This window comes from Berkeleyomyces rouxiae (assembly GCF_048999995.1).
Source record: "Berkeleyomyces rouxiae strain 22BRR77 chromosome Unknown BrBRR77_ptg000002l, whole genome shotgun sequence".
NCBI classification, from domain to species: Eukaryota; Fungi; Ascomycota; class Sordariomycetes; order Microascales; family Ceratocystidaceae; genus Berkeleyomyces; species Berkeleyomyces rouxiae.
The window spans coordinates 3,602,024-3,616,097 of NW_027396492.1; the positions used below are offsets into that span (position 1 = coordinate 3,602,024).

General features: G+C 51.6%; 4 protein-coding genes across 4 annotated transcripts; 2 read left to right on the forward strand and 2 right to left on the reverse strand.

Annotated features, from left to right (window-relative positions):
• Positions 1-314: 314 nt before the first annotated feature.
• Positions 315-5,162, reverse strand: BROUX77_002577 (uncharacterized protein; the record flags this gene model as incomplete). The annotated part of the gene is made up of 1 exon (XM_073747132.1): positions 315-5,162. One exon carries the CDS (start codon positions 5,160-5,162, stop codon positions 315-317), a length of 4,848 nt encoding a protein of 1,615 aa, XP_073607659.1.
• A 577-nt stretch (positions 5,163-5,739) lies between these two features.
• On the reverse strand, positions 5,740-7,743 carry BROUX77_002578 (uncharacterized protein; the record flags this gene model as incomplete). Its single annotated transcript, XM_073747134.1, has 1 exon — positions 5,740-7,743. One exon carries the CDS (start codon positions 7,741-7,743, stop codon positions 5,740-5,742), a length of 2,004 nt encoding a protein of 667 aa, XP_073607660.1.
• Positions 7,744-9,273: 1,530 nt separating this feature from the next.
• BROUX77_002579 (uncharacterized protein) lies at positions 9,274-10,134 on the forward strand (the record flags this gene model as incomplete). The annotated part of the gene is made up of 1 exon (XM_073747135.1): positions 9,274-10,134. The coding sequence occupies one exon, from the start codon at positions 9,274-9,276 to the stop codon at positions 10,132-10,134; it is 861 nt and encodes a 286-aa protein (XP_073607661.1).
• A 497-nt stretch (positions 10,135-10,631) lies between these two features.
• Positions 10,632-13,826, forward strand: BROUX77_002580 (uncharacterized protein; the record flags this gene model as incomplete). The annotated part of the gene is made up of 1 exon (XM_073747136.1): positions 10,632-13,826. One exon carries the CDS (start codon positions 10,632-10,634, stop codon positions 13,824-13,826), a length of 3,195 nt encoding a protein of 1,064 aa, XP_073607662.1.
• Positions 13,827-14,074: the final 248 nt, after the last annotated feature.

Consider the following 14,074-nt stretch of genomic DNA (forward strand, 5'->3'; position numbering starts at 1 on the left):
GAAAAGGAAGAAGAAAATCTAAACTAAAGATGGGGGAACTGGCTCTGCTTTATAGGCGTTCGACAATCCAGTTGTGTGCGCCCCACCAGGGCAACCAGCCCTATGACCCCTGTACAATAAAAGTGGAGCAACATCCGTGCACATAAAAGTGGGTCCCGACCCTTGTGACACAAAAAGTGGGTCGCACCCTGGTCGACTAAAAGTGGGTCCACAAACCCTAACCCGAAAGTGGACCCAACTTCAAATCACACAAAAAGTGGGTCAACATGGATCAGCCCAAAGATGATCCAACATCGGGTCCACGACCCGTAACATTACCCCCCTCCTCTCGTCCGTGTGCGGGGGCCTGTCCGGGCGTCAGCTTCTGGTACGCCCACATCGTCTTCTGTTCCAAACTCGGCTTCAAACATCTCAAGCGCTTCGGTGTCCTCGAAATCAACGCGCGGTCTCCAATCTGGCTCTGCGTATCCGGCCCATTTGACAAGAACTTCTCTGCGGTAGCCTCTTCCAACGCGTCTCTGGCGGCTTCTCAGGATTCGTTCAACAAGGTACTCGGGTTCGCCGTATTCGTTTTCTTCAATTGGCGGCGGTTGCGTGTCGTCCGTTTCTTGCGACGGGAACGGGTTCTGGCTGGCGGGCTTGAGCAAATCGACGTGGAATCTCGGGTGAACATTTGTCGGCACGTCCAACTCAACAACGTGGGGAGAGACAATCTTCCTGACTTTGTACATCGCGTTCGTCCAGGAAAGCTTCTTTGATAGCTGCGGCGTCGAAATATTCTTGAGCTTTAGCCACACGGTGTCTCCGACTTCGAACCGAACCTGGGGGCCTCTCGATCGGTTGGCCTGATCTTCCATGTCCTGTTGTCGCGCTGCCATGGCTGCCTGTGCTAGCTCCCAGCCTTCGTGGAGTCTCTGAATGAACTTCTCGGCGTCTCGGTGTTCTAGCCTTCGCGGAACGGACTCTTCTGCTGTAACTTGCTCGATTGGGCTGACGTGATAACCGTGCGTCAGGAAAAACGGACTCATTCCCATCGAGGTATTCCGGTTGTTGATCGCCAACATGGCCGAGGGGAGCAAGTCTGGCCAATCATACTGCGAATAGGTGATGAACGATCGCAAGTATGTCAAAACTTCTTGATTCATCCGTTCCGTTGCGCCGTCAGTCTGTGGGTGGAAACCTGTCGACAACCGTTGTTCGATACCAGTAAGCTTGCAAAGATGAGTCCAAAACTCGCTCGTCCAGTTAGTGCCTCGATCAGAGACCAGCGCGCGCGGGAAACCATGGTGCTTCCAGTAACACTGCAGAAAACTCTCTGCACATTGTTCGGCCTTCATCGTGTTCATGGCTTCCAAGGCAACACCTCCCGTTAGACGGTCAACAATCACCATCAGGTAGCGGGGATCTCCCGATTTCTTCGCGGGGAGCTCAGTCATGAAGTCTATACCCAGCTCCGAGTGGGGTCGCTGCGGGATCGGAAGCGGCAACAGTAATCCCTTCTTACGCTCGCGCCACACTTTCGACCGCCCACAAACATTGCAGTTCGCACAAAAACGTCTCACATCTCGCGATATACCTGGCCAGAAAAACTCGCGGGACAGAATGGCAAGCGTGCCGTCGCGTCCGGGGTGGCCTGTGATGTGTGAGTCGTGCGTCTTCTGAATCAGTGCCGTCCGTAGGGGTTCCCATTCTGGAACAAACAACTTGTGGCGATATAACAGTGCTCCACGTTGGTCGAATTCGCACTCGGCTATGGATATCGTTATCTTCTTGGTCAGCGACGGGGGAAAACTTCGTTCGCCTGCTGCCAAAGCTTGGTACATTTCCTGCATATCCGAGTCGTGGTCCTTCGCTTGGTCCCAAAGCTCTTGGAGGTGCGGTTGCACAAACAGTCGTGATCCGTCCGGGACATTGTCGGGGCTTTCTGCGATGTCACCAGCTGCCACAGGCACCGTTGCTGTGTGGGGAATCCATTGGTCCTTGATGAGCTTCATGATCCGAGACTTCAGGCGGTCGTCATCTTCGCCTTGCGGAACATCTTGCTGTCGTCGACTGAGGGCGTCGGGCTTTCCACTCTTGCTGCCTGACCGAAACTCCAGCTTAAAATCGAACTCCGAAAGCATCTGCGACCACCGAACCTGGCGCTCCGAAAGTTTGCGAGTCGTCATGAAATACTGTAGGTTCTTGTGGTCGGACAAAATCTTGAAAGGCGCTCCCAAACTCTTAAGTTCGCCTCGCCATTCCTCAAGGCACTTAACCACTGCCAAAAGCTCCTTGTCATGAATCTCGTAGTTAACTTCGGCAGGACTCAACTTCTTGGAGAAAAACGCAACCGGACGCAACTTGCCGTCATCATCAACCTGGGATAGAGTGCCTCCAAGTGCCCAACCAGAGCAGTCGCACTCCACCACCGTCGTTCGGTCTTCGTCCCACATTGCTAAAACTGGTGCCGTGATGAACAAATTCTTGAGCGTCTCGAACGCGCTCTCTTCGGCTTGGCCCCATTTCCACGGGACACCCTTCTTCGTTAAACTGACCAAAGGGGCCGCCACTTCGCTAAACGAGTCGATGAACTGACGATAAAAATTGGCGAATCCGATAAAACTGCGGACCCCTTTGACGTTGGTCGGCGGAACCCATTCTCGTATAGCGGCAACCTTCGCTGGGTCAACCTTGACTCCTTGGCCGGCCTGAATGATGAAACCCAAATACTTCGTTTCCGTAACTGCGAACTCGCACTTGTTAAGGTCCAAACACAGACCCGCATCTCCCAACTTCTTCAGCACGAGCTCGACCTTTTCCATGTGCTCCTTGCGACTACCATCGGTATAAATCAACACATCGTCGAGGTAGGCGGAACAGAAATCGTCCAAATGTTCACGCAGAGTGCTGTTGATGTATCTTTGGAAGGTCGCTGGTGCTCCAGTAAGTCCAAAAGGCGTAACAAGCCACTCGTATAGTCCAAATCTTGTCCGGAAAGCCGTCTTCCATTCATCGCCCTCTTTGACACGAATCTTGTGAAACGCAGCGCGGACGTCAACCTTGGTGAAGTAACGGGCCTTGGCTAACGAACGCAGCGTCTCGCTAATGAGGGGCAGGGGGTAGCGGTCTTTCTCCGTGATGGCGTTGATACCACGGTAGTCGACACAGAATCGTAGGCCACCCCCGGGCTTTCGTACAAACAGGACTGGCGCACCACCGGGCGAACTGCTGGCTCGGATCCAATTCTTGTCCAAGTGATCCGAAAGTGTTTTACGCAGGACCAAGAGTTCATCTCGAGACATACCGTACAGCGGGCCCCACGGGACTTCTTTCTCTTTGCCGTTGTTGTCCTTGGTTAACTTGATAGCGTGGTCGATACCGGGGCGGTTGGGCGGCAAATCTCGTTTCTCATCGTCTAAAAACACGTGGCCGAGGTGCTTCAGTTCTTCGGGAAGCTGCTCGGTAATCTCTCCTAGGGTCATGCGACGCTTAACTTCAAGAGCCTTGTTGATGTCGTGGATCGTGGCGGCGAAAACCTGGATCTCTTCCTTCTTTTTCTTGCTATGGCGAATCTCAGCGGCGAAAACAGAGGCCATAACCATGTTTGCCTTTGCGCCTGGAACATGCGCGTCGAGCCAACCTTTCTCTCGAACCATAAGGGCGTCAGCTCCGGAACCTAGACGAATAACTCGTTCCTTGGCCAAATAAACGACATCGTTGCGCTCCATCCATGGCTTTCCCAAAATCATGTCGTAAGCTAGATTGGGGATAACGTAACCATAGACTGTTTCTTTGCGTCCGTCGATGTCGAGCTCACAAAAGGCAATTTCCGAAATCCATCTCTTCTTTTCGTCATTCTCGGCTAACCGTAGCTCACGCTTCGTTATCGGCATCCGTTGCAAGCCTTTCTTTTTCACCAACGATTCGTTGAAGGCTGACGTTACTAGGCATCCGCTATCGAACAAGGCGTCACAGTAGAAGGAGTTGTCGATAAAAGCTTCGATCAGGAACGGGGACGAATGCATCTGGGAAATCGCTTGTTTGGGGGCATCCGTAATCTTTGTCTTTCGTGGCGAAATAGGTTCATGCCGGTCCTTCGTGGGGGATTCTCTCCTGGTAACCTTCTTGTCGATACTGTGGTTCTCCGGGGTTGTCGTTGCATGTACTTCTGCGGGCGATTCTGCTGGGCGAAACTTCGGGCACCTAAACGAACGATGGCCCTGCTCTAAACAACGGAAACAGGCTTGTCGTAGTCGTGCCTTTTCGATATCAGATTGCGCTCTCCATGGCGCTCGTGGCTTCGGGGGTTCAGCAAACTTCTGCTGGCTCTTCTTTTCTATAATCTTGGCAGCGGTCTCCAACTGGGAGATCAACGCTGCTACTTCTGACTTCTGCTGAAACTGTACTTTCCGGACCTGTACTTCGGGTCCGTCTTCGGTGTCTTCTTCGTCTGTCGATTCTTCCGCGGCTTCAGGGATCGGGAACTCCTCTTGGTCGACTGGCTGTTGCACATACCACGTGCTGCTAGATCCTTCTCTATATCTTGCTTCGTATTGCGGCAAGCACTCAACTCTTCCAGCTATAGTCCGTACTTTCGTCACCCACTTGTTGTAATCGTCGTCGGGTAACTTCTTCGGAGTGAGGTGGTACTGTAATGTGTCGTTGAGGGCCGCATCTATGAATAGGATCTTGCATCTGTCGGGCCAATGCCAACCTCCACAGGCGCTCAGCGAATATTCGTAGTCTTGCAGAAACGCGTTGAAAGTCTGCGCTTCTCCCATTCTCATGGTCATCAACTTCTGACCTGCCTTCATCACAGCTTGCTTGTCGGTGAACTGGTCGTTGATGTGTTCTAAAAGCTTCTCCCAGTCCCAGTCGTGAGCTTCCCCTTGATCGAGCCAAAGATCCAAACGTGGCTGCTGGCTTTGGGGAATACTCATAAAGATTTCGAAACATATTTCGCTGGGAGTGAGGCGGTGGCGATGGCTGATCCGGGCTCTAAGCTTCAGTTGATTGAAGAAACGCTTGAACGAAGAGGGCTGACCATCCCACTGGGGCCATGAGATATTGTGTGTGGGAGAGGGGGAACATTGTTGGCTCGATAACAGCTGATGCACTGACTGTAACAACTGGAACGTGGTAACATCAGGCTGCGGGTTGACTTCGGTCTGCTGGGGCATGGTGGCGACCTGGGGTGGCAACGTGGCGGGGAGGAAAGGCGGAAAACTGGGGGTCCTAGGGCTCAACATGGCATAAGATTGCACTTGCCCAAATAGGATAAAAACAAACAGGTAGAACAGGGATAGGAACATATCCAAATAGAGGGATGAAAACTGTATATAAAACTTCTTGAACGGATCCCGTAACTCCAGGGGATCGTGAGAAAACTCAAGAAGATGTTAAAGATAATATGTGACGGGTTTCACTAAGTATGAGAGAATCTCATAGTTATGACCAAATGCTGTTTATTATCTTTAACATAGGGAAGAAAAGAAAGAAAAGGAAGAAGAAAATCTAAACTAAAGATGGGGGAACTGGCTCTGCTTTATAGGCGTTCGACAATCCAGTTGTGTGCGCCCCACCAGGGCAACCAGCCCTATGACCCCTGTACAATAAAAGTGGAGCAACATCCGTGCACATAAAAGTGGGTCCCGACCCTTGTGACACAAAAAGTGGGTCGCACCCTGGTCGACTAAAAGTGGGTCCACAAACCCTAACCCGAAAGTGGACCCAACTTCAAATCACACAAAAAGTGGGTCAACATGGATCAGCCCAAAGATGATCCAACATCGGGTCCACGACCCGTAACAGGCCCCATGGGACCTCTTTGTCTCGTCCTTGTTCGTCTTTCTTCATCTTTATAGCGTGGTCGATGCCTGGTCGGTTGGGCGGTAAATCTCCTTCGCCATCGTCTAGGAAGATCGGTGCTAAATGCTTGAGTTCCTGCGGGAGTCTCTCGGAAATCTGTTCTCTTGTGAGGCGGGCTTTCACTTCGAGGGCCTTGTTGATGTCTTGAATGGAGGCCGAAAACACTTGTAGCTTCTGTTTGCTCTTCCTTCCTCGTCGAATCTCTGCGGCAAAAACTGCTGCCATCACCATGCTTGCTTTGGGGGCGCCAGCGTGCGCTTCACGCCAGCCTTTCTCTCGGACAATAAGTCGGTCTCCTTGATCCTTGAAGGTAATCATTCGCTCTTTCGCGGAGTACACGACGTCGTTCTTCTCCATCCAGGGCTTTCCCAGGATCATGTCGTAGGCTAAATTCGGTATCACGTAACCGTAGACTCTCTCTTTGCGACCGTCGATATCAATGTCGCACACTGCAATTTCTGAAATCCATCTCTTCTTCGTGTCGTTTTCTGCAAGTAGTAGCTCTCTTCTCTTCACGGGGATACGCTGGAGACCCCGTCGCTTGACTAAACCTTCGTCAAATGCTGATGTTACCAAGCATCCAGTGTCGAGCAGTGCGTCACAATAAAAGAAGTTGTTGACGAAAGTCTCGATCAAAAACGGTGTGGAATGCATGTGGTTGACTGCATCAGCATGGACGATGTTGGTGCCGGTTCTCTTCTTGCGTCTTCTCTTCTTTAAACTCAGGGGCCGAAATTCGTCTGGGTCTACTCTTGTGTCCGCATCGTGTGGAACACTCTCGATAATCTCGTCCATCGGCTCTGAAACTTCTGGAATCATTGCATGGTTCATTCTCGCTGGTCGACGACTCGGGGCAAACTTCGGGCAGTCAAGAGACCGGTGGCCCGTGGCAAGGCAACGGAAACAGGCGTTGCCAGACTTTGCTTTCTCTTTTTCATCTGCAGATCTCCAAGGTGCACGGGGTTTGACGGGACGGGTGCGTTGGCATTCATTGCTCGGGAGCGGCGTGTGGAAGGCGTTGACACTCATTGTCACGTGTTCTTCATCATTGTCGGGGTGCGGTTGCTGGTCCACGACGCTCGGGGTTACAACTTTGGCGGACATTGTTTCTGCTTTCGTCTGGCTGTACCACGTCAAAGTCTTCGACGGGTCCTTGGAACTATATCCTGGTAGCGCTTCCACTCGTCCCGCTACTCTCTTTACTTTCTCAACCCATCTTGGGTAGTCGTCGTTGGGGAGGTTTTTGACTGTGAGGTATACCTGAAGTGTCGAGTTTATGGCGGAGTTCAGGTGTAAAATCTTAACGCGGTCGGGCCAGTCCAAACCTCCACATAAGCCAACTTGGTGCTCGAAATCTTGTAGGAAAGACACAAAACTCTGGTGACTTCCCATCTGTATAGCGCAGAGCTTCTGGCCTGCCTTCTGGATCGCGTCCTTGTCTTCAAACTGGTCGTTGATGTGCTGAAGAAAACTCTTCCAATCCCAATTGTGTATGGCGCCATCGGTGAACCATTGTTCTACTCTCGCTTGTTGCTCAGCGTGAATACTCATGAAAATGCTGAGACAAATTGCTTGGGAAGACCCGATGACGTGAGCTGCGATTTGCGCGCGGACCTTCAACTGTTTAAAATATCTGGGGAAGGACAAAAGCTTTCCATCCCACTCTGGCCACGGTGCGTTGTAGCGGTGGTTAATCATCGGTTGTGAAGGTGGTAGGGCAAGTGCAGGCGCGGGAGGAGCCGGGGCTTGTAGTTTCGCGTGGTTCTGTAGTATCATCTGGACTATTGCGAGTTGCTGAGGCGTAAATACCTCTAATCCTGGGGTATTGGTGGGCTGCTCCTGTTGGGAGTCGCGGGGTAGCCCGGACAGAACATCTTCTGACTTGTCGTTCATCGTTAAAGTATGCTATCTCACGGCCTGAATGCGAGTCTTAGCTTCTTTCGTCACGTGCGGAACGTGGTATTCTTCGCTTAAGAACCTTGACACTTATGCAAGGTCGGCGGACTTCGTGTGGTGGGGGGACGGGAAGCTTCCTCACAGGCTTCTAAGAGAACATAAGGGGTAATGAAGCTTCCTCACAAGCTTCTAAGACAACAAGGGGTCATGAAGCTTCCTAACAAGCTTCTAAGATAACAAGGGGTAGTGAAGCTTCCTCACAAGCTTCTAAGATAAAAAAAATGTGATGTTAAAGATAATATGTGACGGGTTGTCTAAGTACGGAGAAAACTCATAGTTAGGTCCAATGCTGTTTATTATCTTTAACATAGGGAAGAAAAGAAAGAAAAGGAAGAAGAAAATCTAAACTAAAGATGGGGGAACTGGCTCTGCTTTATAGGCATTCAGGAATCCAGTTGTGTGGGCCCCACCAGGGCAACCAGCCCTATGACCCCTGTACAATAAAAGTGGGGCATCATCCCTGTACACAAAAGTGTGTCCCGACCCACTTGACACAAAAAGTGGGTCGCACCCTGGTCGACTAAAAGTGGGTCCACAAACCCTAACCCGAAAGTGGACCCAACTTCAAATCACACAAAAAGTGGGTCAACATGGATCAGCCCAAAGATGATCCAACATCGGGTCCACGACCCGTAACAATGGCTCACAATAACGAAATGCAGGGACTCCCCAACTCCGCCCCCGCGACCCCAGTGGTTGTGCGAAACACCTCCTCTATTACGGATAGGGCCCGAAGAAAGGATTAGGGTTCCGGGTACAGCCAACGACTCGGGACAATGATAGGTTCCTGAGGTGGACAGTCGGGCCTGTGGAGGAAGACGTCAGTTAGACAGAGTGCTAAGACGTATGGTCGGTTGAGATGAAGAGGCAACACACAACTTAGATGGCTATTCTGAGAATAGAGCGGTACAAAGAGGAAGGAGGAGGAACAATCACACACTTCAAAGAAGAAGAAAGGTTGAACTGCAAAGAAAGCAAGAACAGAATGGTATAAAGAAGAAGAAGAAGGTAAGCAAGTGCATGTGATTGTTAAGCTTGGAGAACAAGAGTAAACCTGATCAACTCAGGGCAGGAGACGACGATATTTATGTTGTCGGCGCTCCTGACAAAACTCTGTCTTCCCAAGCTAGAAACAATCAACATCTAACTACGAACAAAAGATAAGTCTCGTGTAAACAAGACGTAACAGGTTCGTAACAATCGAACCAGATAACAACCCCCACCTAAGCACGCAATGGCAATTGCAACAAGAAAACTCCGCAGCAGCAGAACAACGTCTATCAGAGCACCCGTGCTCAGCACATCCCACGACAACCTCATATCCGTTGATCAACTCACGATCTACACAGACCAACCTGTGCCATAAGCGCATCTTCATAGGTCGCCGACCTTCGGCGTTGTGGAAAAGAAGAGTGGGGTAGGTCTCATGCATAACCCTTAGCATGAGCAGTGTCAGGATAGCTATTCATGACATCCTCCGACCTCCGCCCGGTCCGTTATGACCATACGCGGCCTGATCTCTACCCAACGTACCGGTCATACGTGGAGATGAAGTACCGCTACGACCACAGTCACTTCAACGGCGCAGGAGGGTTCATTCTGCACTGTTACGGTCTGTTAGCCGACAATGCCTTGCTCCAGGCACAGACCTACATTGCCCGCATGAGCCGCGATCCATCGTTGGAGAACGTGGATAAGTTCCTGGAATTCTTGGACAGCTGCTTCGAGGACACCTCAGCTTCCCGTCGTGCACTCTTGGAGCTGCACACCCTCAAATGCCGAGGTGCCTCTGCTCCGGAACATTTGGCTCGGGTCAGTCGGTTGATGCAGATCGCTGGCTGCTATAGACTGAGCCACGAAGAGCGCATAATGAATCTGAGGCGCACCCTCCCCGGGCAAGTGATGTCTGCCCTGGCTGGTTTCCCAGACCCCCCAACCTACGAACAATACGCACAACAGGTGCTTAATGCCTGGCAAAAACTCGACGAGTGTCGGCATGCCCACCCTCCGAGGAACCCTGCCCGGACGTCCCAGTTCCGCAATGTCCCGGCACAACACTCCCCTGATGCCATGGACTGGGCGCCCACCCATAACAGTGCCCCCCGTCGTGCCAAGTGGGTCTCCAAGGAAGAACTCCAGTCACGAAGAGCCAGAGGACTGTGCCTCCGTTGTGGCGCTGGTGGCCACATGTCCCCTAACTGCCCATTCGAGCGTGCCCGCCCCCCGGTACAACAGAGTGTTCGCGCAGCCACGAACCTCCCTCCTCCTGTACTCGAAGAAGAGGGCGAAGAATATTACGAGACCGCCGAGGAGGACTCGGGAAACTGATCGCCTCTGCCCCAAGTCGTGGTCAGAGGCCCAAGCAGGTTTTCAAAGACGACAAGGCTGCTGTGAAGGAATGGGAAGAGTTGAATAGATCTATTACCAACACATCAATTCAATTAGATGCAGTGATCAACAACACTTGTCCCGTGATTGCATTGATTGACACCGGTAGCGCTTCCCCCTCTATGATCAGCAGTGACCTTGTAAAGAAATGGAAACTTGATACGCATTTCAGTTCGCGTCCCAGAACGCTGGTACCATTTAATTCAAAGAGTACCGTCACGGTTGACCGATTAGCCGTGTTTAAAATTGACATATCGGGCCACATAGAAAAACATGTGGCGTGGGTAGTACCAAAATTAGCCGAAGACATCCTGATCGGATACCCATGGCTCAAGAAACAAGGGGCAAGGATAGACTGTGAAGCCGACACAGTTAGATTTAAATCCGGCATTGTCGCTCGAGGAAAGGCGACGACAAACCATACCTTCCGCTCTACCATGGTACGAATAAACAGAGCGAGCACCTTCTTCCGCGCCGCCAAGAGAGATAAGCTGCGGGTTTTTGCAGCTTCAATCGAAGATATCAATAAAGCCTTGGCCCGTTTGGAGAAAGATAGAGTACCAGCCAACCCCAGAGAGTGGAAAAAGAAGATCCCAGCTTGGATCGAGCACGACAAGGTCAAGGTGTTTGATCCAGACGCACAATTTGCTAAAAAGATGCCTCCCCGCCGGCCTGGCCAGGATCATAGGATCGAGTTGACCGTGCCCGACGAAGAAGCTCCATGGGGCCCCCTTTATAGCATGACCAGAGAAGAACTCGTGGTTCTTCGCCAGACGCTTCTTTCATTGCTGGAAAAAGGCTACATTCGCCACAGCCAGTCCACTGCTGCTGCTCCCATCCTATTCGTGAAAAAGCCTGGTGGCGGCCTCCGCTTCTGTGTAGATTATCGTGCACTAAACGCGACTATGAAAAAGAATCGGTACCCACTCCCAAACATCAGCGAGACCCTAGCTAATGCTTCCAAAGCTAAGTGGTTTACGAAACTCGACGTTGTTTCCGCGTTTCATAACATCAGAATCGCCGAGGGAGATGAGTGGAAGACCGCTTTTCGAACGCGACAAGGCCTTTTTGAGTGGAACGTCATGCCTTTTGGTCTGGCCAACGCGCCTGCAGAGTTCCAAAGTTTTGTGAACAGTCTGCTACGCCCATACTTGGATGTGTGGTGCTCTGCCTACGTCGATGACATCTTGATTTATACCGACGGCACGTTAGAGGACCACTACGAGAAGGTCAACTTGGCTTTAGCAAAGGTTCTGGAGGGCCAACTGACAATCGACATTGATAAATGTGAGTTCGCGGTATCGAAAGTGAAGTACCTGGGATACATCCTTGAGCCCGGCAAGATTTCAACCGACCCAACCAAAGTCTCTGCAGTGTCGGACTGGCCAACGCCCAAGAAGGTCAGGGACGTTCGAGCCTTCCTCGGTCTATGCAATTTCTACCGCACCTTTGTCAGAAATTTCACTACTCTAGCGACTCCCTTGCTACAGTTGACAAAGAAAGACCAGGCCTTCCAGTGGGGCGAAAAGGAAGAAGAGTCCTTCCAGGCTCTAAAAGAAGCATTCACCTCGACCCCTGTCCTCTGCACGCACAATCCAGATCTGCCAACTGTTGTTGAGACAGACGCGTCTGGCTACTGTCTCGGTGCAGCGCTTCTACAGACGCAGCCCGATAGATCAACTAGGCCTTGTGCTTATTTCAGCCGCAAAATGACTGCCGCCGAATGCAACTACCCGATCCACGACAAAGAGCTGTTGGCTGTTGTCTGTGCCCTGAAGGAATGGCGTGGCGAACTCAAGGGCCTGAAGGAGACGTTTACCATCGTCTCAGATCATAAAAACTTGCTGCATTTTACCAAGTTGCAGCACTTGTCCGAACGCCAAGCTAGATGGTACCTGACCTTGAGCGAATACAACTGCACCATCGTCCACCGTCCTGGTAAACTCTCCCCTCTCCCAGATGCTCTCTCTCGCCGCGACACCCCAGACAACACGAATGACGCGCGCTACAACGACCGACTAGCCACTATCTTGCACCACGACGGTAACGGCCTGAAAGTTTTCTCGACACAAACCACCAACACGCCAGAAGCCCCTTCTACCCCCGAACTTCCGCCTGCCTTACGGGAACTCTGGTCTGATGCCTGTGCTGCCGATGATGAATACGCCATTATCCATAAAGCGTTGACAGATGGACTGTCACAGTGGCCCGAAACAATCAGACACAAGTTGAGAGTCAACATTTCCGACTGCTCTTTGGACGCCAAATCCGCTATTCGATTTCGGAATAAACTATGGGTACCTACTAACGAGCCATTGAGAACCGCCATCCTACAGAACATTCATGACTCGCCCATGATGCTGCACCCCGGAAAGAACGTCATGCAAGTCGAGCTGTCTAGAGAGTTTTTCTGGCCCCGCTACGTCGAAGATATCCGCCGTTTCTGCCGCAACTGTCAAATTTGTGGTAGTTCTAACATTCGTCGCGACAACAAGGACACCACCCTCAAAGCCTTGCCAATTCCCGACCAGCCTTGGGCCGAGATTGCCATCGACTTTATCGGACCTTTGGAACCAGCACAGAAAGGCGGCATCACCTACACCCACGTCCTAACTGTTATAGACCGTCTATCCAAGGGCGTCATCCTTATTCCCGCCGACGCCCTCGACATGGAATCTGTTGCAGATATGTTCTTCCACCACTTTTACCGACACCACGGCATGCCAAAATCTATTTTGTCTGACCGCGAATTTGTCAACGCAGCTTGGCGACACCTCTGCAAACGCCTAGAGATCGAAAGGCTAACCACAACAGCTTACCATCCGGCTACCAATGGAGCTGCAGAGAGGATGAACGCTGAGATCAAAGTCAAACTTGCCAAACTCAGCGCTGAAGGCCCCGCCTGGCTCAATCTACTGCCCATGGTCGAGTTCAGCATCAATGCCACCCCATCTTCTGCCACTAATGTTTCACCTTTCTTCTTGTCTCACGGCTACCACCCACGAGTCTTCGCCGCACCACCATTGCCTGTCGAACCCGACAATAACGGTCCACTCGGACAGGCTGAGAGGGTCATCCAACGCCTGAGAGACGCCCAGAAATGGGCCCACGCCAACCTTTCTCTGTCACGAGCGGAGATGGAGCAACGCGAGAATGAACACCGACGTCCTGCACCAGATTTTCCTACAGGCTCATACGTTTGGCTCACCCTACGCCCTGAACAACAAGGCTCAGGCCTCGGCAGGAAACTTAGAGCAAAATACCAATACTGCAAAGTGTTGGAACAAGTTACCCCTCACACTTATCGTCTTGAAGTACCGGGTACAACTGCTCACGACGTCTACCATGCCGATCGCCTTCGCTCAGCTGCCAACGACGCTTTCCCTTCCCAAAAGACTCACGACGATCGACCAGCACCTATGGAAGTCATCAATGGTGAAGAATACTGGGAGGTCGAAAAGATCCTAGGCGAACGCACTTCTAACGGTGTCAAGCAAGTCAAAGTCAAATGGAAAGGCTACGTCAGACCTGGCTGGGAACCAGTCGACCTTCTGGTCGATACCGACGCCTACAAACTATGGCTCAGCCAAAAAGGAACCAAAACGACGCGCAAAAGGAGGAAGAGAGGCTGATGTTGGGGTTGCACCCTTAAGGACCGACGGAAGCCCGACACCAACACTAACGGCGTATCCTCGAAGGACTAGTCCGGCGCTGGTACGGCAAAACTAATGCCAGACCAGAACCAAGACTAACGGCACTTCCTAGAGGAACTAGTTGTCGTCGCCGCCGATCGTCGGTTGCCTCCCTTTCCAACAGGATAAATAGTCGCATTGTTTCTACACCATTTAGAGAGTTTAGTTTTGTTCTTCAATTCGAGATC